The sequence below is a fragment of the Passer montanus genome, unplaced genomic scaffold, assembly GCF_014805655.1.
Source record: "Passer montanus isolate IOZ18808 unplaced genomic scaffold, ASM1480565v1 scaffold10, whole genome shotgun sequence".
In the NCBI taxonomy this organism is placed as follows: domain Eukaryota; kingdom Metazoa; phylum Chordata; class Aves; order Passeriformes; family Passeridae; genus Passer; species Passer montanus.
Window position 1 is genome coordinate 25,217,948 of NW_024356505.1, and position 26,684 is coordinate 25,244,631.

The following is a 26,684-nucleotide window of genomic DNA, read 5'->3' on the forward strand; positions in this document are numbered from 1 at the left end:
TGTTAAGACTAGAAAAGACCTCTGAGGTCATTGAGTTCAACCATTAAACAAGTGCCACCATGTTTCTGCACAACCGTATCCCTAAATGCCCCATTTTTGGAACATTTTTTGAACATTTCTAGAAATAGTGATTTCACCACTTTCCTGAGCAACCTGTTCCAATGTCTGGCCACTCTTTCAAAATGTTTTCCTAATATGCAATTTAAGCCTCCCCTGGTGCAACTTGAAGCCTTTCCTCTAACATTTTTTACTTGGGAGAAGAGCCCAACCCTCACCTGGCTACAATCTCCCTCCACGCAGCTGTAGAGAGTGATAAGGTCTCCCCTGAGCCTCCTTTTCTCCAGGCTGAACAAGCCCAGCTCCCTCCAATACTCTCCTCATCAGACTTGTGCTCTCTCAGCAGCTTCATTGCCCTTCTCTGGATGTGCTCCAGTACTCTATTGTCTTTATTAGTGTTACTATGGTATTATTCTTGCTCATAGTGTTATTCTTTCTTAAATTGTCAAGGTAAACAATCATTTTTTTACCAGAATAAAAGCATTTTAAAGCTTTCTGGTGAATAGCAGAAATTTTATAAAATATTCCAAAAAGTACTACCTAGTCAGAAAAGTGTCTACATAGTTATTTTTAACAGAAAATATCCCATCTGACCAAGCCAAAACCTCTGGAATACTTAGGAAAAAAGCATATTTGTCTTGGTTCTTTGACTGTTTATTTCCATACAGGCCTGAGCTGTCACTGTACAGACACATCAAGGACATGTATACATTACATGATGAAGGGGAGACGTCCTGAGGAGATGAATTCATTTTCCAAAATATGAATAAACAACTTTTCTTCTTGTGAATGTAGCGTGTCCTCAATACAAAGTATTTCCATCCAATATCCCCTAAGAGTATCCTCTCTGATGTTACCAAAATACAAAAGGTGCCAGAAGATAGTTCTCTGTGGCTCCCATCATGGTGCAGTGTGGTGAGCTGACCCTGGCTGGATGCCAGATGCCCATCAAAGCCACTCTATCACTTTCCTTCTCAGATGGACAGGGGAGAGAGAATGCAGTGAAAGGCTCATGGGTTTAGATGAGGACAGGGAGACATCACTCACCAGCTACCATCACGGGCAAGACAGACCTTGACTTTGGGAAAATCACTGATGGGCTCAGCTTTGCCAGCAGCAGGTCCGTCTTGGAGCCAGCTGGCATTTTCTGTCAGACACAGGGGAAGCTTCTGGCAGCTTCTCACAGTAGCCACCCCTGCAGCCCCCCCCCACTTCCAAAACATTGCTGCACAAAACCAAAACATGTAGCATTAGTGAAACGGGAAGCACAGAGAAACTGTAAACCACTTTTTTCTTTGAGTTTAAAAAATTATTGAAGCTAAGTATTCAAAGCAGTGCCAAGTGTATGCATTCCTTATGACCAATTTCACTCTTCTGCAACAAAAAACCCACATGGAAATATTTTTCTGCTGTTGTTATTTTTAGGACAGTTCAAGCAGCAATTTCAGACACAGATTTATGAAGCCTGGCAGTCCTGAGAATAATTGTGCAAGTCTGGAATTGAGGATTTCTGAGCTTAGGATGTGCAGCTTCCCTAACATAAAGTCTTCCAAAGCATGCAAGCAATTTTGAAACCCATATCCCACCTAATTTCAAGAGGCTTTTTGATGAGATATCATTTAAATATTAATAAAGTTCACCCTTTTCATCTATGGCTTCATCAGAAATAAGCTTATAATGGTGCTATCTCTCCTCCAGAACTGTTAGTGCTTGTTTCAAGCTCTTCAGAAAAAGGACTCTTTGGATTTTTGTTTGCCTTGATGAAATCCAACCCAGATATAATAACAAACACAGGAAATGCAGTAGTAAATTTTAAGTACCTAAATGGATGTTAAGTTTCTATATACTTAGAGATTTGTGATTCTCAAACAGTTTTTAGGAAAAAAACCCTTTTGTATAACTGAAAGCACAATATGTTCTTTACAGAACACTTGGATTTTCTTGTGTACTTAGATTAAAAAAATGAAAACCTAATTAATTATCACTACCCTTTTTTCCATTTATTTTTAATGTTACTGAAGCTCCTGGAAGTCTAGTGTCAGAATAAGGCAATGATAAATGTACATGATCATTTGATGAATAGATTCTGCAGGACTTTATTTGTGAAGTACTCTAGTTTGTGAGTACACTCTAGTTAAGAATATTCAGTCAATATTATTTTCAGTCACGTACTAAAGCAAAACTGGAATGATTTATTCTGCCAGGAATCTGTACTCAACTTTCAATGAGGCTTTTACTTTTTTGCTCATACTGTCTCATATTATATGCAGGAATAAATCAGATATCCTAAACAGCAATCAATATCTTTCTGTCTTTAATTTCTACTCACTTTCATGTAAATGCTGGTTTATGTCTTCATTTTTGCTTCCTTACAGATGACTGTGAACTAAATTCCTTGTAGGAAAATATCAATGATATTAACAGAAATGCCATATCTTGATCTAATAAAGACTTTACATATGTTATCAATGAATGTATAAAAATTCATCTGTATTTTCCAAAGAAAGCTAATATGTTAGGAATTGATGAGATTAGAAATGCCATATCTTGATCTAAGAAAGACTTTACATATCTGTTATCAATGAATGTATCAAAATTCATCTGTATTTTCCAAAGAAAGCTAATATGTTAGGAATTGATGCAGATAGATTAGCTCTCTAAACTCCGATCTTTCCAAATAATTCTTCTGAGCTTTCAGCCAGTTCAGGCAAACCACAATTATATGCAGATCATAAGGAATGGAAGGATTATTTGCCTTTCCATCCACATTCACTTTGAAACCCTATGTTTATAAAATGTCATGAGAAAAACACTACATTTACTGACCTTCCTTATGATTAGCTAAGCTGGAGTTTAGGGGCCAGAGAACGACTTTCTTCCACTGCATGGTTACCACAAAATAAGTACATCTGCTGTAACTTTAAAAGTGTGGATCCAGTAATGCGTTCCTAACCACCACAGATATGGCACACAGGACATTTCTCCAATTCTTGGCTCTGGATTCCCAGTGAAGTCACCACCCACAAAGTATTGTCTATGCAAGTCAGACTTTGGCAGCAGGCTCAAGAGCAAAGGCTCAGACCCAAACCATAAGAGATATGTCAGCAAACAGTTTAACTTCCTTTTTGCTGTGTGGGTGACCAGAGCAACAGGAAGGCTGCTTTTATTGAATCCTCATGGAAAGTAAGTTCTCAAAGTCTCTTTCTTGAGGAAGAAATAAAAGAAGAGTTGGAACGGAACTGCTTAGGGACAAGCTCAGGAAAAAATAATTAACCTCAAAAATAAATAAAATCACATAAAGGTTTATTCACAAGACTGCCAAGTGCATGAACACCAAGTGTGGATCTCAAGTTAACCCTTAAACCTTCAAGAAAAGACTGATAGTCTGAGGTACTAGCAAAATTCCAGTGGTGAAATAAAAAAAACCCAATATTCAGTTCTCAGTTTTCAAAACTGAGAGGTTCCTTCAGTTTGCACTGTGTTCATAAAATTTCTACACTATGTATACACCCGCAACAAATCCTGTTTCCACTCTTGCAATATGTTGGCCCCACAAGATTTTTATTTGTCCATTCATTCTTAAACACTAAAAGAAGTTTGTAGTATTAAGTAACGTGATGACAATAAAAGAACCAGTTCTTCAGCTGATGTAAATATTGTTCTCTCCATCTGTAAATGTAAAGTGAAAAAGCCAGTCAGCCTTACACCAATGTTGACTTCATAAATTAGGCAGCTTTTTGCTCATGTCTTACCAAAAGCAAATACTTTGAAATAGAACTTTTTTCAGTTGGCTTGTGTTAGGCTTGAAGAGTTTTTAATAATGCCTTGAATCTAATTTTTCCTTTAACCTTTGAATTTGTTTCTAAACAGCCCTTCACAGAGTTAGACATTTATTGACCTGTATAAACTACAACACTTGACCTTGACTTTTTTTGAGCTCTGTTTGAAGTTTGTGACAACCCCCAGTCCTTCAAGAACACATTCTGTGTTTGATTGGCAGTTTCCAGTTTTGAATGTTCAAAGAATCATTTATATAATCTTTATTAAAAGATTTCACATATTTAAAATTATTTGATTTTTCTTGTGACTCTTAACATAGACGATTCAGTTTTATTCTTTGTTACAATCTTGTTTCGCTGTAGTTTTAATGCTTTGATATTTGATATTTAGGTTATGTGAAACCAGTGATATAGGTGTTCTTTTTCATGTGTATTCAAAACAACTCATTATTTTGGCTTTTGGCTGGTAATTTGGCCTTTCTCCTCACTTTTTTTTAGTAACATCCTCCATGGAAATGTCCTACAAAGTAGTCATGTGGTATATATCTTCTATCCTAAATATAAAACATTAAGGAAAATACTTTTTGTTGGAATTCCAATTTAAATCAAGTGAAGAAGCTCAGAAAATATTATAATCAGTAAACTCTTATGGATGAACAGCACTTTTAGTCTTTCATCTTCAGAAATCCTAACTGCTCCAATGTTTGGGATTATATACCCATGAAACTGTTGGTCTTCGAAGTAATATTGAAACATAAAATAGGATTATAAACTTTTCTTTTCCTCCTGGATATTTGAGAAAAAGAACATGAATTGAATTCCTTATAATGGAAGTCTTCCATAACTAACTGCTTAAAGCAGAAAATCTATATATGCATAAAATGGTAAAAATGTATATATATGTATATATATATAAATATATATAAATGTATATATATAAATAAAACTTTGAGAATTTCTGAACAGCATCCCAAAAGCAACTTTAAATACCGCCACTTAAAAACCTTACTGACTTTAAGCAGCAGAAAACGAAATAATTATATTTTATTCATTTAATTATTTGTTTGTTTATTTTAATGCATTTAAGATTAGAGTTCAGTTTTTGGCTTTCTATTCTGCCAAAGCATTTCAGAGTTTATTAAAAAGCCAGGGGAGATGGGTGGCAGGGGCATGTGTATGCTTGAGACCTGAGCCAACATTTGTTCTCTGAACCATTTCAAATAGCTTTTACTCTCAAATGGAAATTATTCACTGTCCTTCAAGTCAATTAATTTAACTTTTCATGAGGTCAGCCCAAGCAAAGAGCTGAGTTTACTGTACTCATTTGGCTTAGTTAAGCTCAGGAGAAGGACATGCAAGGATCAGGCAGTGTAGCAGAGAAATCTCTCTGTGTAGATCACATATGTAAATGTGTTTCTAAACTGGTGGAACTCTGAGTGATTTTAAAAGTTTTCTAAGACATTGTGCCAAAGTAATAGAGAAAAGACTCTCAATCAGGCACAAGAAGTATGATCCTGATTATGTGAATGATTTTGATTACAGTTATTGCTAATACAGTCTCTAAATGCTGCCAATGCAGTATGTAACACAAGCAAGTCTAGAGGTTTATACTGTGAGCAGGTTCATGTGGAAACAGACAGGTTTGTCTCTGGCTGTGAAGGAAGCACTGTTTAAAGGCAACAAAGCACCTGAACCCGTGTAATTTCTTTAGAATTTTATCTCTGTATTTGACTGGGTCTTAGTGTTTTTACTCACCTGTTCAAAAGTGAGTCCCTGACACCACAGGGTGACACCTGGAGGATGCCTACAACCTCCTGAGCCCAGCTGGCCCAGTCTCCAGCAGCATTTTACACACTTGCATGCTGATGTGCACCAAAATCAGCCACAATCATCACAGCCTTCCCATGCTGGAATCACTCATTGTGCGAGCACCAGACAGCTCCTCCTGTAATGAGTTCTCCTGCAGTACCCACCCGGTGTTCTTACCTTTGGGCAAATCACATGGTCCATCAGAGATGTGATGGGGGAAGGGGGCAAAGACCTGACTGTAGACCTGACTATCTCTCATGGCTTCCACACACCTTTGGAATAACCAAGGGATGTGTTTAGTTAATAATGGAAATAAAGCAATAGTATGAATGGGTGGGAGCACATTAAAAATTAGGCATTGTTAAACCCAGTGTTGGCAAAATATAGTTTTATTACATTTGCTAAGAATCACAATATCTAATTAATATTTAAATATATGAAATTCTTAAATAGAGATATTATTTAGAAAATAATGAAAACGCAGGTTTTCAACTCTTGTGCTGTGCATTTAAAAAAAAAATTTAAAAGTCAGTCCCAAACATTGGCTCACAAACAAAGTCCATCATGCAGGATGTTTTCCTCTGCTTTCCACCTTTTTAAACAAGCAGAGGCAGACTCAACTCCTGCTGCTTCATAGCAGCTGCATGTCTCCTCTTGTACTTGTGCATGGGAAAACACCTGCAGACACAGCTGCTGCCATAGCCAATCGTTTTTAGCGGATATTTTACCTGTGAAAAAATCCTTCTAGTAAAAAAAAAATAAACTGTAGCAATAGAACTTAAAAAGATCAGTGTCTAATCTCAGTCAAAAGATAGTAAACTATCATATGCAAATAACTTCAGTCTCCTTTTACACATTAGAGGTTGATTACCTCAGGTCATATTTGAGAACACATATGTAGAAATATATTATTTATTTATTTACTGTAAAATAAAAAAATTAACTGCTGTGCATCAATATGATAAATTTCCTCTTCTCATTTTTGAAGGTATTTGTGAAAGTAAGTTATCTTGTCATAGTTTTCAGCTATTTGATGTTGAAAAATAAAGGTAGGGCATTGTACTGGCTTTGTAACAGACTGTTTCAAGAGCAGTAAAAAAAAATATCAACTACTAGGAACTCTGCAGAAAAAAAATAAACTATTTTTATTCCAAATAAATGAAAAATTGCAATGTCCTTAGATGATGAGAAGTGGGTTAATGAAATCACTTTTTCAGCTATATAAAAGCTGACTTCAGCTTATATAAACACCTCAGTCCTGTGGCTTTACAAAATGTAAATCTGCCCCTTATTGACACAGAATGTTTGTTATGGCTCCCTGCCACCTTGTCCCAACTGCTAACATAAAATCATCAGTAGAAAAACAGAACATAGCAAGGATTCTTTGATCTCACAGGTTTTTGGATACTGGCTCTGTCTGTTAGGGCTGTTGACCAGCAATGCAGGCTAACTAGGCTTTTGTTCTGCCTGGCAGTGCGTGCTAAAGGAGCATAAAGGCTGCTCTGAATTGTTTTATGTACAGTGATTCGTTGCACAGTAGTGCTAACATCAGGGGAATAGTTCCCATTTCTTCATCTGTTCTGCATATTCCATGGCTGTAACCAAGAAGAGACTTTGTTGAATGGATGCTGGAATGCTGTTAGAAATTTTTCTGTCATTGGCTATAGCTCACCATATATTATTACAAATATGTGACACGTGAATCACAGGAAAGATTTTGCTTTATCAAAATTCCAGGTTGAAAACAAAAATTAACAGTTGAAATTAACTTCTCTATGAAATTAATTAAAATAAGCCACATTTAGACCTATCTATTCTCCTCAATAATTGTTTCAAAAACGCACTTGGAGTTCAAATTTCTCTTCTTCAGACTAGTATTAAGTGCTGAAGTTTGAAGGTTTAAATTCTAAGAACAGAACTGATGATTTAGCTATTGGTGATAACAATTGGGGTTTTTTTCTGTTGGCCATTTTCTTCTTTTTTTATTAGGTATTTTGAATTACCTTGGCAGTATTCCATGATTATAATCATGTAGCAATGCTAAACACTGAATACCAGAATTAAAGCTCTAAATTAGGGAGGGAGGTGCATGGCAAGTTTGTGATCACCCAATTAAATATGTGCTTGCACAGGCACACCTGAGGGTTTGAATTGCAATTGCATGGGAATCCTCAGTTCCAGCTTCTCCTAAATTCTCAAGTCTTGACTCTGTAACCATAACAACGATAAGAGAATGTGGAGCTGGAAGGAAGGCTGTGATGAAATTATTTTTATTGCATCTAAAGTGTCTTAGGTTCTCATAAATTGTTTAAAGGTCATTCCTCTGAAGATTTCATAAATTTAACTTGATAACAAGAAACTAGAGAGAGAATTCTCCAAGCATCTGTGAAATTCATCTCTAATACCTGCAAATTATGCAGAGACAACATCCCTGCATTATTTTCTGTTCTTCACACTGGCATGTGTAGAACTCATTGGAGAAGTTAAGTGTTTTCTGAGTTGTGTGCAATTCAGAGAGTAAACCACTGTCTTTCTAGTACATGGATGATAAGCAAAAGAGATGTTTTGTGTCTTTTTTGTTTGGTTAGTTTTTTGGGGTTTTTTTATATATGCACACATTTAAAATAGAAGCACAACTTTTTAAAGAATGTATTCTTGTTAATGTAATCCTAGCCCGTACTTGTGTGCCTCCCTTGTACAATAGTGAGAAGCAGAATTAGATGTTACTGTACAGTGTTGTCTCCTGTGCAAGCAGATACATTTATGACTGTCTCAGAATGACAAAATGATTTATAATCTCCAATATATACAACAATCCACCTGCCAGGAGCAATGCCTGGTGTTGGCAGGCTCTGGATAAAGCCAACCATTTCAGCTGATAAAATGACTGAACCAGTGCTGAAATAAGGCAGCAGAAAAAGAAAGAAAATAATTTTTAAACTTTTTTATATTATTTGTGCCAAGTGTGTAGTTCAATATTGTCAAAACACTTCCATGGCATAAGCTTTTAAAATAACTATTTAATTTCACCTGGACATTGTAGATTCATTCAGATGAAAATCATTCAGAGAGTAAACTGCAGTGAAAAGCAGATACATGAGCTGACTGAAATAAATATCTATTATTTATTACTTAGCTATATACAGATAATAATGTACTGAGTAGGTAGTACTGTTAGTTAGTATTATTGATTAAAATAATTAGTTAGTTAGTATTATTGATTAAAAGCAATAAGACCAAACATTAGAAAACAAATAGAAAAAACAAACACCCCCAAAAAACCTCCAAAGAAAGAAACAACAAAAAATTAACAATAATAATAACATTATAAATTATAAATTATAAATTAATTATAATAATAAAATTAACCAATAATAATAACAACCTAACAAACAAAACAAACAAATAAAGAAGCAAACAAACAAAGAGAAAGTTTTAAAAAAACCCAAAACACCCCAAAAATCTCAACCCATAATCTAGCAAAAACAAAGCAATAAAAGGATGGTGTCTGTGATAAACTACAGCCACTGTAGATATATTCAGATCTTCTATCACGTTTTCTACTTGTAGAGAACCCTATCTGTTCTATCACAGCATTGTAATTTAAGAAAAGCTTTATTTTCCGTGAAATGAACAGGTCTCTTCTATAATTTATTGCATTATTTCCTAATATTGCTTAAACATGAAATCAGTGATGGTTTTGAAAGAAAAATAATTTTGCTACCAGCTGTCAATACAGCTGCACAGCCAGACTTTCTGTCAGGTCATTCCTTAATCTCTATTTAGCCCTCAAAATTTGCAGCTAAGGTCTATATTTGAGACACAGACATATAAACGTGTTTCCTAGAGGTTTTGTTTCTCTTCCTCTTTCTCTTCTTGCCCTCTTTCTCTCTGTATTCTTCCCTTACTTGGAGTGTTTTTCAAGAGCAAATCAAAGATCAGCTCCAAATGCACATTCCACAAAGAGCAAAAGGGAAGGAGGGAAAGAATAGAAGAGAAACATAAGAGGGTGAAAGAAAGAAAGGCATGTAAGATTGGACAAAAAGAAAAAAAGGAGGAAGAAAGAACTGGAAACAAGATGGATAGGCAGGCTGGCATGAGGACTGCTTCTCTTCTGTCAGCTGATTTAAGCTAAGGTGTATCTCTTGTGTGAACTTTTCTCACTTTTTAGGTGCTGCTGTAATGATACAGAAGTCTTGGGTAGCCTCTCTTCATATGGCAAATGAAAATGTGCAAAGCTTCAATCTCCAAGGTTCCAAGAAGGTGCAGATTAGTCACTTTTCCACTTTTCTCACTAAGTGAAGTTCTTTGTATGCTAAGCACATGCCTTGCAGTACTTGCACCAACCTTCCCTCAGCAGACAAGGTGCCAGCTCAGCGCTCACAGTGTGCCATGTTTTGAATCTAGTTCACAAAATTACTAAGCCTGGCTTAAAATGATACGACTGTTTTATGGACAAAGTCATGTATTCTGAGGGTCACGTTTTGCAAAGCACAGCTCTAGAAGCAGTGGGCTGAAACTCAGGACTCAGCTGTAGCTTGGACTCTTACCTGCAGACATCCGTGATCAGTGTCCATACTACACTGTTTCAAGTTGTTTCTTTCTCTGTTGTGTGGATGTCTCATGTCAGTATCAGTTAGAATTAAACAACATGCTTGCTGGTGGTTTGACCTTTAAGTAAAGTAGGTTGAAATACTGGGTTTTTTTCCTATAAAAATTAATTTTAAAAAGCACTTTTTCATGTCTTCTTTAAGAAATCTTAAGACTTTTAATTTGTTTATTATCTATCTAAGTGAATAGTAATTTACCTGCTGAATTTAGCAGCAAATCATTTCTTCAGTGCCAGGAGTAGCTTCACAATTTGTCCCACAGGAGCTTTTAACTCAGTGATATAGTAATGAAAAATCTGTTATCAGAAAACTATTATTTAAGAAGGTGAGAAAAGCTAGGATAAAAAGGAGTGTAATTGTTTAAACCGTGGATTTCAGGGCTGGCCATCAGCTGTAAACATGTATCTCCGCTTCTTTGCAGTAGCTGAACAAGTCTCTGCTGTAAAACACAGTGCATGTCACGTACCCACCTTCAATGAACTCTGCTGGGGCCTATTTCATCAAACACTAAAGGCAAAAAAGCAAATGACACAGCAAATAATTTCCATATAAGTCTGCATTTCCTTATGATAGGATTAAACACCCTGAAAAAATCTCTGTCATACAAGACTATCAGGCACTGGTCTGAAATAGAAAGAATTTATGGAAATAATAAAGTTATTTGTTTTTCAGATCAGTGTAATTCTCATCAGAATAACTTCAACATTTTACTTTGTTCTGAAGTGTTTAGGTTAGGATCCAGAAAGAAATCAGGCAGATCTGGCAAGTTTCAGGTACTGACAGAATTTGTTTAAAATTTAAATTCAAATTCTCCATGAAATATAAGCCTGTTCATGTATCAACTAATTTCAGTGAAGAAATATTTGCTCTGAAATTTTCCTACCTCTCTGTTCAAAATGACAGGCATTAGAGCAGGAATTTATCTTTCCCTACATAATAAAGGGTTTGCCTCCACCTAACAAGAAGTCATCCACAAGCTGTCCAGGATAAAAATCACCTTCATTCTTAAGGCTCTTATTCTAAAACCAGAAGTTGCTTATTTTCTGTTTCAACATTTCTCTGCAAACATTACGGCTTTGTTTCTCTTGCCTAGCTGTGAAAAAGCTAAATGTTATCTATTTAGTCAGAATTATTCATTGTGACACTTTTACAGACAATGGTAAAGGACCCAGTGAGGACTGGTCTCTTTATTTCACCTAGTCTAAGTTTGTCCAAAATGTCTCTAGGTACCTCCCTTTTCAGGTGCTTAATCTTAGAAGAATTAAGTCCCCCTCTAAACCTTTAAACTGGTTACCATAGTTTCATTGTGTCTCTCTTTGAAAAGCAATTAGATACACTGACCTCGTCCTTCCTTAAAACAGTTCTGCTATTCAACCCAGGCTGTAATTAGAACCTCTCACTGTGGTTATAAGAGCAGTGAGTAATCAGTGTGTCATGCTAGGAACCTGGGAGCAGCTCCCAGCACACACTGGAGAAAAGATACATATAAAAGATAATGATGCCAATATATGAATTTTCTTCCAAATTGCCATCAGTTATCACATTGGGCTCTGCAATCTCTAAAGAGTTTAATTCTCTGATTAAAGGAGCTCTCTCTACTACATACCATTAAGTTCTTGGCTTTTAAGACTTGCTGTGAGGCAAGGACTCCCTTAGGTCAGCTAACAACTGTGTGACAAATAGGTCTCATATTATTAGTTTAAGATGTATTTCCTTTCAGTTTGATTGAATGTTCTAGAAGATAGACAGCAACATATGATTTTTCTTCCATTTACCATATATCATTTTGTTTACCTTCAGCATATCTGCTCCCACTCATCTTCTGTGTAAATTAAATCTGATCTTTTCTGACTCTGCCATATGATTTTAATCACTGTAATCTCAAAAGTCTTCTATCTTACTCATTATGCACACTGCAGGTTTTATGATACAAAGTGAGCCATTACTTTCCTTGAATAATCTATGAGGATGCATAGATCTTTTCGTAGAGTACTTATAGTTCTTTTAGAATCTGTTTATACCTTGTATTGTTCTCCTTCATGTTGATTCATTTGTATTTGCCACTTATGAATTTTAACAGTTTTCAGAATTGAAGCCATATCTACCTTCTCAAATTCCAGGCCTTTGTTACCATACAGAGTCACACCATATAATTCTATTCAGAAGTTTATTCAGCTTTCTTTTATGACCGTTTATGGGGAGCTCTTGTTCTTCTCTTGTTCCTTGCTGTGCCAGTGTGAGTTTACAGCATCTGAGGATCTTTGGTGTGTGTGTGCAAAAGGATAACTACTTTGCTGAAGCAGAGTTTGCTTCTTCCTTCATAATGGAATGAAGAATTGCTGTTTCCATTGAGTCTAGTGAAGCTTCGTTTGCACAATATTGGTTGCAAAGACTAGTGAGCAGAGAAACTTCTACACTGATATAGCAAAGAGATGTAAATTCTGTCACAAGAAGCTAGCTGTGGTTTGGGTGGGGTTTTTCCCCTGTATCATCCAACACCACTTCTGGAGCAGCCTGCACTGCTATACAGCAGCTGTCCAGCATGTAGGCATACACAGCACAGCTCTCAGACAATATCAGCACTCACATGCAATGTTCCCCATGCAATGTATTATAAACAGCAAATGCATCAGAAACATGGCAATGGCAAATCTGAGCTCACACAGAAGGTATTGTCTCACTGCATTGGAGAAGATTCATAAGAACTTTCTCTAAAGGATATTGCAAATAGTACAGAGGAATATATAGCTACAATCACCCACACATTACTGCCTTAATCTAGATACTACTAATACCATGTACATTGAATAGTTGGCTGAATAACTTTTGGTCATTCTGAACATGAACAAGGCATAACAGATTAGATTTTCTGTATAACAATTTTTTCAGATAAAAATAGGGAAAAGGAGGTGTGCTTTGATATTCTGAAATGAAGTAGTGTATTAGCCAGACATGTTCTTGTAAATTAAAAATGCCTTGACTGAACATCAAAAACAACAGACACCTTGTCTGGTTCTTATTTTTCATTCTGAGTGAGATAAGCCACAACTGCAGGCACAAGATGCAGAAACACAGGCAGTGCTAAGTTCTTTCCTCTGCATTACCAATATGTATATGGGGATTAATGAGTTGGAAATCCTGGAAGCAAATCTGAAGGGTTAACATTGTGCCTTCCAGGGTGACTTTTCTATAAGAACTTGCTAATAGCAGAAGACGTTTTGTCAGGCAGGAATAGATTAGGATGTGCACTGGGATGGAAGTATTCAAGTGCTATTTCATCTGTCTTTCTCCGTTGCTCCTCCTGTTTCAACTAGGAGGAGTTTCCTGTCTAAAAGGATTGCAATGGCTATATCCGTATTTCAGATAAGCTTAAGACTTCTATAAAATGTGGGCTGCTAATTAGTCAAGATGTCATTAGTCCCAGGAATTTAATTGTACATAAATAATGTGGAATTTCGTCTTCATGGCTCAAGAGATAAATTCGGTCTTTTCAGAATTGTCTGTCTTAAAAATAAAATAGCAGAAGAGGATTATTAAGGAAGCTCTTCAAAATTCCCATTACCCTGTTAATGAAGATTTAACACATAGCCCAGAAGACATGGTTGATCTGTAATCCTTAAGGTCCTTACACCATAACAGCATTGGCATATCCCTGGCTGCTCTCATCAGGGAGAAAACTAATTGTGACTGTGAAGAAACAACATATCAGCCTCCCAGAAGTACAGTCCATGCTCAGCAGTGGATGGGTAGTTAAGAGTGTTCTGCTTCAGTATCTGGACTTCAAGGGAGTCATCTCTTGGGTGCATGCAAAGGCTGCTCCGACCTGGTGCTGTTAGAGTAATCAAAGTTCTCTTCAGGATTGATTGTCTCAAGGATTGCACAGTACCAAGGTGAAGTTTGACTTGATTTCCTATAAAGATACCTGGTATTATTACTGTTATTCACTGATACAGTTTTGCAGTAACAGTCAAATGAAGAAGTCTGGGGGTTGAGACCATTTTTTTGAGATTGCAAAAGCATAGGATTGTGTATTGTGTGCCCTCAGTACAAACACCTAGGGAATCCTCATCCATCTCCTCAAAATCACAGTAAATACCATGATTGTTCTTGACACCCTTTTCCCCCAATACTTTTATCTTATTCCTCAATGAAAAGAGGGACTTTTCCAGTTTTTTATCAACTGTCCAGTACTTCATGCATTGGACAGAGTGTGAAGCCTACAGGAAATGTCATTAGATGAGAAGAATATCTTTTCAATACCCACACAACAACACAGCTGCAAAGGACTGCACAGGCAGAAAGCCATGGAGAGTCAGACTCAGAGAAAGGGGTACATGTATCTCATTTCTTAAGGATGATAGGTTCTGGGTTTGTCCTGCAAGTTTTGCATAGCTTCTAACCAACTAGATTGATTGGTTGGTTATTGCTGCAATAGTTTCTGGATTTTGTTAAATATAAAATAATATATAGTGATAGAGCATTTTCAAACCTGTAAAAGATTTTCATTCTGCATTCCTTAGCAAAACCTCCAACTATCCTATAGAAGATCATGCCTAAAATATTTGTTTGTTTTGAAAGTACTCCTCAGCTTTCTAGTACAGTGAAATAACTGGAATAGTTTGATAAAAGCTATTTATATTTTAGTTACATTCATGGTCTAGAACTGTTATCTTCTTCTCTAATCTAAGTTATTGGCAGATATTGGTGCCAGCAATCTCATTCTATCCTTTCCTCTCAAGTTACAGATTTCTCCACCACAGCTATCACTGTAGTCAGCTAGAGTTTCTAGAGATGATAGATATAAAAGGAACAAAATCTTGCAAGACATCTATGAAGCAAGATTGTTTTGAATATTTAAGATAAGTTTCCCTCTATTCCGGGAACAAAAAAGCTTGGCATCATTAAAAGCCAGAGGCAATGTTTGTATCAGCTGAGAGCCATTAATGAGCAATTTTCCCAAGTTTTTCTTGGAGGCTCACTGAAAGCTGCAGGCTTCTAAACTAGCTGTAACTCGTACTTTCACTTGTCTTTTTTTTTTTCCTTTGAGAAGATGGAATTTTGTGAGTAATGAAAAAATAAGTCTGATAATGGGTTGAATGAATCTCCAAATTGTATCTGAGATTTTTCTGAGAGTCTTATATTTTACCTCAGTAACAGAGCCAATCACTAAGATTCCCTATCACAGTTAAAAAATAACAAATAAATTAATATGTGAAGATGCATGTGGGAGCACCTAACCAACTTATATACTCACTCTTCAATTTATTTGTTGTTCAGCACTCCTTTTCCATCCTGGTCTTTAAGGATTAGCTATACTGTTTTTACTATCTTCATCTTTTTTGCCTTCACTCCTCCCTCTCCCTATAAAATAGTCCCCATGCTTCATGCTTTACAACATTTTCCCCATCAATTTGTTCTTTTAAATTTGTCCTTATAAATTACCAAATTCCAGAGATATTATCTTTACTATACCTTTATCCGTTTTCACTCTTTTATTTTTCCCCAGCCAATGTCAGTGATACTTACAATAACAACTAAGATGGACACTGTGGAAAATCATTTCACTGGCTAAAATTACACCTTGATTGTCTGACATCAGATTCCTAAGTGGTATGTGTCATGTAGCATTCAGAGATTTGAAGAGGAATGAATGGCCAAGCCAAGGGAGTTAGTTGTTGATCACAAAATCTGTGTGTATAGGAAGATAAACTAAAAGATGCTTAAATTTTTTACCCACAATTCAAACATAGCATGAATATGTGGAAATGCTCCATCAATAAATGGAAACACAGCATGTGAAGATATATTTAGATATTTCTGTGTAGTAGAATTTTCCTACAGTCCTACCTACCAGTACACACACCTGCTCCATGAGAACTACCTTTTTGCAGCTCTGAGGTGAGTTATGTCCTGGTGCCTCCAAACCAGCAAATGGTATCTCTGCTCACCACTCTGAGTAGTGCTTGTGCACAGCTGCAAATCTGTTTTCTTATTCTTTCTTTTACAGCCAAGTAAGTCCTGCAGTGACAAGAAAGAGGCCAATTTTGGTTAAAAGCATATCTAGTTCAACAGAATATCTGGCAAACAGAGAGAAAGGAAATTATACAATTGAGAGCAATCAGAAAATTCTTTTGATGGGTGATTACCAGCAGATTGCAATGTTTCTACATGGATCCACAGAGCTTGGTGTCAGCCCAGCTGCAATTTGACATTTTTATAAGATCATCAGTCTGCACAAAAGAGCAGCTTATGAATAACATGATTTTTTGTAGTATGCTGAAGAAGAAGGAGGATTGAAGAGACCAGGTATTTTCAGTCACTGAACACAATGGGTCTCCAGCTCAGCCAGAGCTGTCAGCTGAAATTATACCATTTTATTATTTAGAGTTAGCATGTCAGAATAAGCCATTGGCTCTAATTTCTGAAGCTAGGATTCATTAGTACATCAATTAGTAACCTTGAATAAGGTAATCCTTTAACCAGAGAAAACCCATCTGTGGTGTAAATGAGTTAAATAAAATCTCCCTCTGCCCACTATATTCGAGTTGGGCTGGTACTTCCCTTCTGGTATAGTCTCTGCCCAGAAATTTTTAACCATACACTGAATTGCAATAAATCGTGCATCAGTCTCTTTTGGTGTTTGGTGAAGTCACCTTCCTCTCATGTCTGAAACCGGATCTCGATCTGGTTTCTGACATGCCCTGATCCTTTAAGGATTCTAATTATCATTGCAGCTACGGATTCTTGCTGCTCCTGTCACCCCACCCTTCCTCTTCCTACATCCAGCACTCTTAAGTCATTTTCTGGGAAAATGAGGTACTCCTGTCCCTCTGAAATGTCTAGTTAACTCAGTGCGCAACTGCTAGGGTAAGACATGCGGGCAATACCTTGTGCTAAACTATGGCAAATGGCATGAAGTCCTCTCTCACATATTCAAATTAAAGAAACTTAATATAAAGATTTAATTGTGTATATGTAAGATTTCATACTATATATTTAAGGAGAAGAAACCACAATTTCAAAATTACATCTTAAAAAGTGGTGACTATGGAAAAAAATCATGGTGTTAGAGTTAGCAAGCATCTCAATACACATTCCAGACAACATTAATAGTTTATGAAACTGTAAAGAAAGAAATCATAGATGAAAGGAATTTTCCATGTATTTGATATTAGTAGGACTGAAACTGGACAACTACCATCACTTCTTTCTGATACACCGTTCTAAAAAAAGTTTAAAATTTATGAAGCTCATAAATCACCAGCCACACATACAGTTGGAAAGCTGGTAGATGTCATTCCATCAATACACTCAGGATGGGGTTCAAACACCATCTGGGGTGCCTGAAATTAAGATGTCAGTATGTGGCTGTTCCCCTAACAACTATTTATGTTGCAGCCATTTTGAGATTCCCCATGTGTCCCACCTAGGTGTCCAGGGTCCCTTCATTCTCATGGAGACAGAAGGCCACAATAAAAGCAAGTAGACAAAAGCTTAATTGAGGCAAATTAAAGTGACAAGTGATATAGACCTTTTTGTTGGATTTGATTAACAAAATCAACAAGTGTAAATTAAGCAACAAGTGTAAATCAAAACAGCAAAGCTTGTGTCAGATATTTTATATTTTGGTCACTTCAAATCAAGACCAAATTTTACCAAACAGAAACTTTGGAATCATTTTACATGGCTGCATTCAAGTGTAGCTTTGGTTTTGACAAGGTATTTGTTGGAGAGGTACCATCTTTACAAAAAAAATAGAAAAACGAGAGAGACAAATTAGGTGACAAGAGAAAAAGGTCTTTCTAATATTCTGATTGTGTGTCTTTTTCTATATTAGTATCCCAGTCCCTCAACTCAGAAATTTGTTTAACCCTTACATGGTGGATACATGGAAATTAATCAAATTTCTTTTGCTGTAAGAGAATAATATGATGGCATTATGGAAAAGGAAGCAAATTCTAATCTTTGAACTTAGTTTTATTTTTTTCTCTCTTCTTAGTTTACTTGTGTATTTGTCACTTAGATTCTATTATATTAACTTTGATGCTGCTCTTTGTGATTCCTGGAAAAGCTTCAGTCACTGGCAAAAGTGCTCAAAGCTTTGGCATTTCTTCTGTGCTCATCACTGTTTATGATCCTTTCTCTTCCCTTCTTCAAAAATTCTTGTTTTATTCACAGATGTGGAAAAGGATGGAAAGGAAACCGTTGCCACATAAGTGCTAAGCCTCTTCAGCCTCCAACTTCAAGTCTCCTACAAAATGGTAGGTCTGTAAAAAGAAAGTAATGTCTTTCAATTCATTCTTTGAGTCTTTCATTTTTCTTATTTCTGTCTTTGATTGCTCTGATTTTGCAGATATTTGGATTGGATTGGGTATTGGTTTCTTACTGATTAAAATTACAGCTGCTGCCTTGTATTTTCATTCAAAGAAGAAAGTGCCAGAAACGTAAGTAAAACTTTTATTTTGCATATAGCAGACACAAATATGGCACAGAGCAATGGACAACTGCCCAGGCTCGTTGGTTTCAGCTTTTGAATGTCCCCACAGTCTGTCTTCATATCAAACACTAAGCAGAAAATATTGCAACAAAAACTTTGCAAACTTAGCAGGCCCCATTCTGGAAAAAATGAGCAATGGCTTGATTGCCTAGAATGTTTTGATTGTGGCATTGTATGAGTATTCTTAAATTATAAAATTTAAAGGTTTTTAGGACATGCCTTCAACTGACAATTCAGCATTTCACAGATGTATTTACAAACCCTTCCTGTCATCTCTCTGGTAATCTCTGCTTTTTCTTTCCTTTGATAATCTCTGCTTTTTCTCTCCTCCCTGTTTATATTACTCTAAGATTTGTATTGCTTCTCTGCCTCTCCATCAACTTATTCTGCTAGATCCTTCTCTGCCAGCAAGTACCTAGCACTGTCCCTTCCTCCCTTTCAGCAATTCCTGTTGCACATTTCCTTGTCCATTTTTGTGCTGTTAGATTTTCCTCACCCTTCATTTTCTTCTCCAGAATTCATCTTCAAAGCTGTCTCTTTTCCTTTAAACTTGTTCTCTACTATAGACTTTCCTCTCTTTGGGGATGTTGTTATCTCCCAAAGTATCTACTAAACTGTGCAGACTCCTGTCCTGACATTATTGCTGCTGACATGTCTCCTACCTCTGCATGCTCCCCTGACAGGTAGAGCTGTCTGTGGACACAGAACAAAATGTTGAAGCAGAAACCTTTATTGGTTGTGCTTCTGTTAATTGAGTGCATCGCTTCACCTGCTTTCCTTACATCTCCTTCCTCTTCTTTAAGTCAGGAATAACACTTCCTTATCTGATTTCATGGGGCTTTAAGATTTAATTCATTCACATTAATACAACCTGCTGAGGCACACATGTGGAAAAGCACTTCAGAAGTGCAAGATTACTTGTATTGTAAGAGCTGCTGCATTTTTCTTTTTGTGATTTCAATAGTTATCTTTGAAAAAAAGAGTTTAATTTCTCAAAACATGTTTGTTAATGTTTTAATTTTAAAAATATTGTTGTCTCTTAGACTACTTCTTCTGTGCTCTCACTCAACACTACCTCTATGTTTTTCTTTCATAAATATCTACTCAAAGATTACTGCACTACCATTCACATCTCTTTTACCATAGATCTATATTTAAGGAATATTTTTTTGTTTCTTATAATTAATTATGCTACCCAAAAAAAAGCAGTCTTTTTTGTACCCTGTTGCAATATGATGCTAAGCAGTATGATACTATTAAGTATAAAAGAGGGATGAATGAGGATCTTCTTAGTATGGCTCTAAGAATACACCACAGCCCTGATATGCAGAGAACCAGAGCTGTGAAAGAGAGGATTAAACAAGCTTACAAAACAAAGCTTATTCTGGTCTTGATTGTTTTCATTAAAGCTTCCAGAAAGGTAAGTTATTATAGTAATGGAAATTTTTGTGACTACAAATTTTGTCTATTAGAAACTGAGATTGTCAAACCATTTTGCCCATACTACAAATAATTTTTTTATTTTCCTTGTTTTAAATCACAGTCAACTTAACATGTAAGTCAAAATGCTTTTATAGGCATCTAGCTAAAAAATAATCTAGCTGATAAATGGCAGTTTGTTTGAAATTGTGAAAACAATGGAACCTGAAATTTTGAATTTGAGAAGCTAAATTCATCCAGGCTCTTCTTCTTCAGCTACCTAGTGCCTACCATGTTTTGGTATACAAAAAATCACAGCTGGAAATATAGTAGTAAATTATGGCAAATTATTCCTGAGCTGCTTACTCAGTAATCAGAAGAGACTAGTCAAAATGTAGCCAATGTTAACGTACTGAAGTTTGGATCTTTAGGATAACACTTTTTAATAAGAAGTGACTTGTGTTTGCATAAGTCTGTAAAATGTACAATGTGACAGCACCACACAGAGGCATGAGATTTTACTCCTGATTTTTTAAGGGATTTGATGAATGAGAGGATTTTACTGGCACATAAATGATAGTTTCCTACAGTTAATTTCCATTTGTGTCTGCTTTTAGCCCTCCTGAGCCATGTTGTTTTCTTAAAGCCATTAGGCACTAGAGTCACTCTAGGGAAGCTTTCACATGCTTGAGACCATATTTACTACCTTTTAATAAATTATTTTGCTAGCTATTTTTAGGTAATTTCTGTTAGTGTCCCCTTGCTTTACTGTATAGACCCACCCATGCAGGCACTGGCAGATGGTTCTCCAGAGGCACATTAGGAGTTGTAGGTGTTATCTCCCACAACATCTTAAAATGTTGTGTACGTCCGTCTAAGTCTCAGGGCAAAAAGTATAGGAATGTGTACAAGATCTGGAGAAGCTTAAGAGTCCAATAGAACTCTTTTTTTTTTTCATCAGAAAACCAGGTAGGTGGAAGTAAGGGTAGGCTGAGTACCCCTCAAGTGATTTCCAGCTAGAAATTTCTCACTAACCACAGGTAGGCTGAGTACCCCTCAGGTGATTTCCAGCTAGAAATTTCTCACTAACCACAGTGAGAACCTAAGTCACATTTGTCCCTCTTCTTCTTCTCTGGAAATAATAATAGTGCCTTAATCTGCCCTTCAACCTAGAATGGATGCCCTGCTTCCCCTTTTCTTTCTCCTTCTCCTTTGCAGAATTTAATTTCTGTTCTGCAGGCTTTAAACACTCCTGTTACTGAGTGGGAGTTACTGGAAGTCATCATGTAAGTTTACTTCCTAATGGACAAAAGCAGCTTTACATGGCTTGGCAGCAGCATACTTCATTACCATGACAGCATTCAGATATGTCAGATACTTCCCAGTCCCCAGATGGGGATATGTGAAACTTTTGTTAGAAACTCCAAATCAGAGAAGCTTGCGAGTTTCTCTCATTCCTGTTTGCACTATAGAGATGATGTTCCCTAATCCAGAAGGGAAGGCTGCCAGATGCTCCACTCTGTCAGTGACATTTGTCCTTGACCAAATAGAAGCAAAACTTCATTTTAGTTTCCATTTTTTTGCAGCTGCCTTCTAATGCTTCATTGTAATTTGAAATGTGAGAGTATGAAAAGTAAGTGACCTTCTGTCCCGCCAAGCTATGCCTTTTTACTATTGCCCCCAAATCAGTCAAACTCCCTGGATCATTTCAGTTTGCTTCTTTCCTGCTTCTGAACTGTGCCATCCACTGCAAGGCCAATGTACCACAGTTATTATCAGTTCTGTCCACCTTAATGAACACAGAACATTAAATTTTCCAAAGCATATAACAATGTATCTTGCCACACAAGTAAAAGAATGAAAAACTGAGGTGTTATGAGAAAGCATTTTAAAATGATAGAAAATCATGGAAAGAAAGGGCCCACAGAGGCCATTTTTCATCCTGCCACATCACAGACTCAATTGTATCACTCCTGAGTTCACATTTAAAAACCTCTAGCAACATGAATTTGATGGCATCCTCAGGCTATATTGGTACCTTGGGTAGAAAGAAGTTTGCTGTTAGAAAGTTATTTTCTAACTGCTGATATGTCTGTTTATCATTTAAGTTCATTCCTATTCACCATGGACAATAACAGATCATTCCCTTCCTCCTTGCAGAAAGCTTTTTCTGCCCTTGAAGGCAGTTGTCATGTCTCCTTACAGGCTGCCTTCTTCAGGGTAAACAAGCTCAGTACTTTTTTCTTTCTCCATAGTTAAGGTTTACTTACAGTTATGATGATTCCAATTTTCTGTTGCCAGACTTTCTGCAATTAGACCATACCCTTCTGGAGGTCTGGTGTGAAGGAACGGGTGGTGTATTCCGAGGGAAGCTCTCCAAACAGATCTGAGGGGCTGCCAGAGGTCATTGCTGGCTGGGCCTCTGTTCCTATATCCCAAAGAGATAAACAGAATGACAGCACAATGACATTTAGTGAATCGTTTTCAGCTTGTGAACTGGAACAGAGACAGATACAGTTCATGTATAATGGGAGAAAAATGTGCAGTTTTATGGGAAAAAGTAAACCAAAATTTGGAAGCATTAGCCATAAAAGTTGTTTGGGAATTGTTGTACTAGTCTAATGCTGCTATCCAAATCCATCCATTCTTCTGTGGAGTATTGCTGTTCTGAAGGATGAGTGTTATAGTCAGAAGATTTCAGTTTTTCCGAAATGTTACATCTGATGATCATCACACATAGGAACAACTGCACAGAAACATGAGGAAGCATGCTGAGGCACAGCCAGTCTCAGTAGTCTGTAGCCTTCAAAATCATGAAGATGAACGTTGCAAAGGAGTGATTTCATAAAAAAAATTACTTCCCCAAAGTGACTCAAAAGGCACAAAGTACAGACTTAGGAAACCCATACATCATATTAACAGTTGAATCAAACATCCAAGTGACCTGTACATTATTTCAGATGCAGCTTTTGGAAAGTCTTCTCTCCTTGCATCATGCCTCCTATTTCTTTCATGGGACGTGCAAAGTATATACTTACTTAAGTAAACCTAAATTTAGTTGAAAATATTTTAAACAACTTTTCGAAATTAAGATCTTGAGTTTTAGTTTCTGTTAAGAACTGCAGCTTTAGCACACGTATAAAGATTCTTTTAAGGGATTATTTTAATTGGTAGCTTAATTGTAATTAAATCTTTGATCAACTAGACTTCATCATTGTTGTTATGGATCAGATTATAAGCATTTCTCAAGTATGTATTTCCTAGGAATCTGTGTTCTGTATGAAAGATTTGTTTTTTCTTTTAAAGGTATATTGAAAAGTATAAAAATTATGAGCTCTCGCATCCAAAAAATTGAAATCTAGATACTTTAATTTTCCATTAACTAGAACGATGTTACTCAGCAGTCTATTTATACACTGGTGGGTATTTTGTGGAGCATAAAACTTCGTCCTGTCTTTGTGAAATTGTAGTGGAGAAACCTCTGAGAAGGCAGTAGTTTTTGCTACTAAGGAATGCAGATGAGCTTAGCAAAGCTATGCCTAATGTTACCTCAACCTAAGATGATTAATTCTCTCCATTCCTATTGTGGTATTTCTATTTATGTTAGAAAACCCAGTCTCTAAAATACCTTAAACACATATTTGAGTATTTTTTACTTTCTTTTTACTTTTTTTAACTTTTTTTCTTTTTACTTTTTTTTTGCTGCAGTTACTACCTCATCCAATTAATAGATAACAGCACTTGTGTAAACATGTGATTAAATTTTCTCTTAAAATTCTTTAAAGCTTTTTAAGTAATTTGAAAATATTTTAGAAACTTTAAGGCTATCTATTGATATCCCTTAGAAATAATTGCTTGCTGCATGCACAAAGAGGGGTAGCCATATATAAGTTTGTACAAACATATTCATATGTATGCATCTATATAATTATATGTGATGTATGTATGTGTAGCATAACTTACATAAGGTAGTATATTCAAGGTGACTTTTGAATATTGACAAAAATGTTAGTAAGAACAGGAGAGAAATTGAGAAAGTTCATTTTCCACCTAAGTTTCTGGTGCATTAATTCAAGCAGTGCCCATATTTTGGACCATAAATTTCCCATTATCCCAAATTTCCCATTATCCCTAAGGTCCAGTGACCTTAGGGATACATATGCTTTTCATTATTCAGATCTAGAGTCATCCAGGGATGACACCTGAAATCTACTGGACTCAATTTTATTGCTTGAGACATAGACAGGACCTATTTCAGCACTAAGAACACTAACCAAAAACATGTTGTTGAAGAACTTGGGCAGCACTCTGTTAGGTGCCCACAGTTTGGCACAGTATCCTCCTGGTTAGCTCTCCTCCTTGCAGAGGAAGCTGGAGATCTGTGTTCAGCACTCTCCTGCCCTCAGGAGAGACCAAGTACTCAGCATGTTCTTGCCCAAATGAGCTCTGTGTGTTTTGCACAATCTGCTCAGGTTAACGGAGTGATGAAAGAGAATCAGACCAATCCCTGTCCTTAACATTTGCTACTGGCACAGTGAGGGTGGTTCACAGTGAGAATTGTGTGACCTGTGTTGCCCTTTGGAAGTGTCTCAACTGACTCTAAGGAGAACTGATTTGCTTAATTCCATATCATGCTTTTTGGTTTGTGATGTCTAAATGAGGCATCAAAATTAAGGCATGCAAGTATGGCCCTTTGGGCACTAGTTTGAAGCAGAGCCAAACTCCTTAAAAACTTATCTGAGTTTGCTTCTGGCCTTAGATTTTGTGAGCCATGCTTTCATATTAGAGTAAAAAATAAATTTTGTACACATTTTCTGGACCTCATTCAGGAGAACTGTGATGCAAATATACACTCAGTAAGCATATAAATAATCTTTCATTGCTTCACTAAGCAAACTAAATGAATCAGAATATAATGATTTATTACAGCAAAGATTACATCAAATGACAAAATTAACAGGTTCAAATAGTCTGCTTTCCCCATTGTTGTGTCACATAATCAAAATAAATTATGAGACTGGCATTAGAAACAATTACTTTCTGACAGTCTTGTTGTGAAAAATTTTAGGGAGACGTGTCTGGTTTAGTCTTAAATCCAAATATAGTTTCTTGCACTGATTTAACTCGTAAGGTAGAATATTTCTGTGCCTTACTTGTGTCTTCCTCCCAAGCAGCCATTCTGGTTTTAGCTATTTGCAATATTCAGTATGTTTCCAGTGTGGCTCCCACTGAGGAACAGCTTCCCTTCCCAACACCCCAATGGGCTGTGCTCCTCTGACTGCTCTTGTTCCCTCTGTCCTGCCTACCCTATTAACACAGATCCTGTCTAGCAGATTCTAGGGAGACACGGCTTCAACCACCTGCAGGAGCAGCTTTGGAACAGAAACACTTTTTAACACAACAAAATTTACTTCATCATCAAGACTGATGGGAAGCTTTAGGGAAAATTTTTTTCTTAGAATACTGTACATGCAGATTTCTATTCCTATTTCACAAGACATAAAAAACTGTGGATAAAACCCAAAAACCTAAATGCATCACTTCAGAAGCAAAGACTAGCTTCTGCTTCATTCTTCAGTAATTTTAACTAATACATCTGTTGCTTTTTATGTAGTCTTGGAACAGCTCTGATGATTCTGGGCCTCTCACCATAACAAAGATATTGAGGTGCTGGAGAGAGTCCAGAGCAACAAAGCTGGTGAAGAGTTTAGAAATTAAATCCTATGAGGAGCAACTGAGGGAGCAGGAAGTGTTTTGCTTGAAAAGAGAAAAGAAGGGGCAAGGGAGACCTTACTGCTCTCTATAACTACCTGAGGTAGAAGATTGTGGCCAGGTGGGGGTGAGTCCCTTCTCCGAGAAACAAGGGACCAGACAAGAGGACATGGCCTCAAACTGTGCTGGGGGACTTCAGACTGGACATCAGGAAGAATTTCTTCACCAAAAGGGTGTTAAGCATTGGAACAGACTGCCAATGGAGGTGGAGTCACCAAACCTGGAGGTGGAAGAAGCTGGACGTGGCACTTAGTCCAGATGACAAGGTGGTGATCAAACGTTGGACTCAGTGATCTTAGAGTTCTCTTCCAACATAAATGAGTCCATGATTCTGTAATTTCAAGAAATGTGGAATATTAACAACTAGTTATCTATAAGGGGAAAAAAAAAATCAGATCTAGGCAGCATGTTCCATGCCCATTCTTCTTTTGAAGAAAAATTTGATTAACAGCATAGGTCATAAGTGCTTCCAGAAAGAAATGGGACATGGGAAGACCTCTATCAAGAAAGCATATCTTTAAACCTCCAGATGAGCATAAATAGCAAAATTTGTCCTAATAATCTATTATAATTTAAGGCATTGTGTTAATTAATGAAAAATTTGCATTTCAATACCTCAAGTGATTATCTATTCCTGCCTTTGTAACAAAAGATATGGGTAGAAAAAGCTTGTATAGCTTTAAAACTGATGTTGGTGATTTTGACCCAAAATGCAAGTTCTTTCCCAATTAATTGGAAAAG

General features: G+C 36.6%; 1 protein-coding gene across 1 annotated transcript in view; it reads left to right on the top strand.

The window, feature by feature from the left end:
* The window catches only part of MALRD1 (MAM and LDL receptor class A domain containing 1), a 236,134-nt gene that overhangs the window by 206,397 nt on the left and 3,053 nt on the right, over positions 1–26,684 (top strand). Inside the window, exons 36-37 of the mRNA XM_039703707.1 lie at positions 18,434–18,516; positions 18,609–18,699. Coding sequence (XP_039559641.1) covers positions 18,434–18,516; positions 18,609–18,699 — 174 coding nt within the window. The remainder of the gene's footprint in view (positions 1–18,433; positions 18,517–18,608; positions 18,700–26,684) is intronic.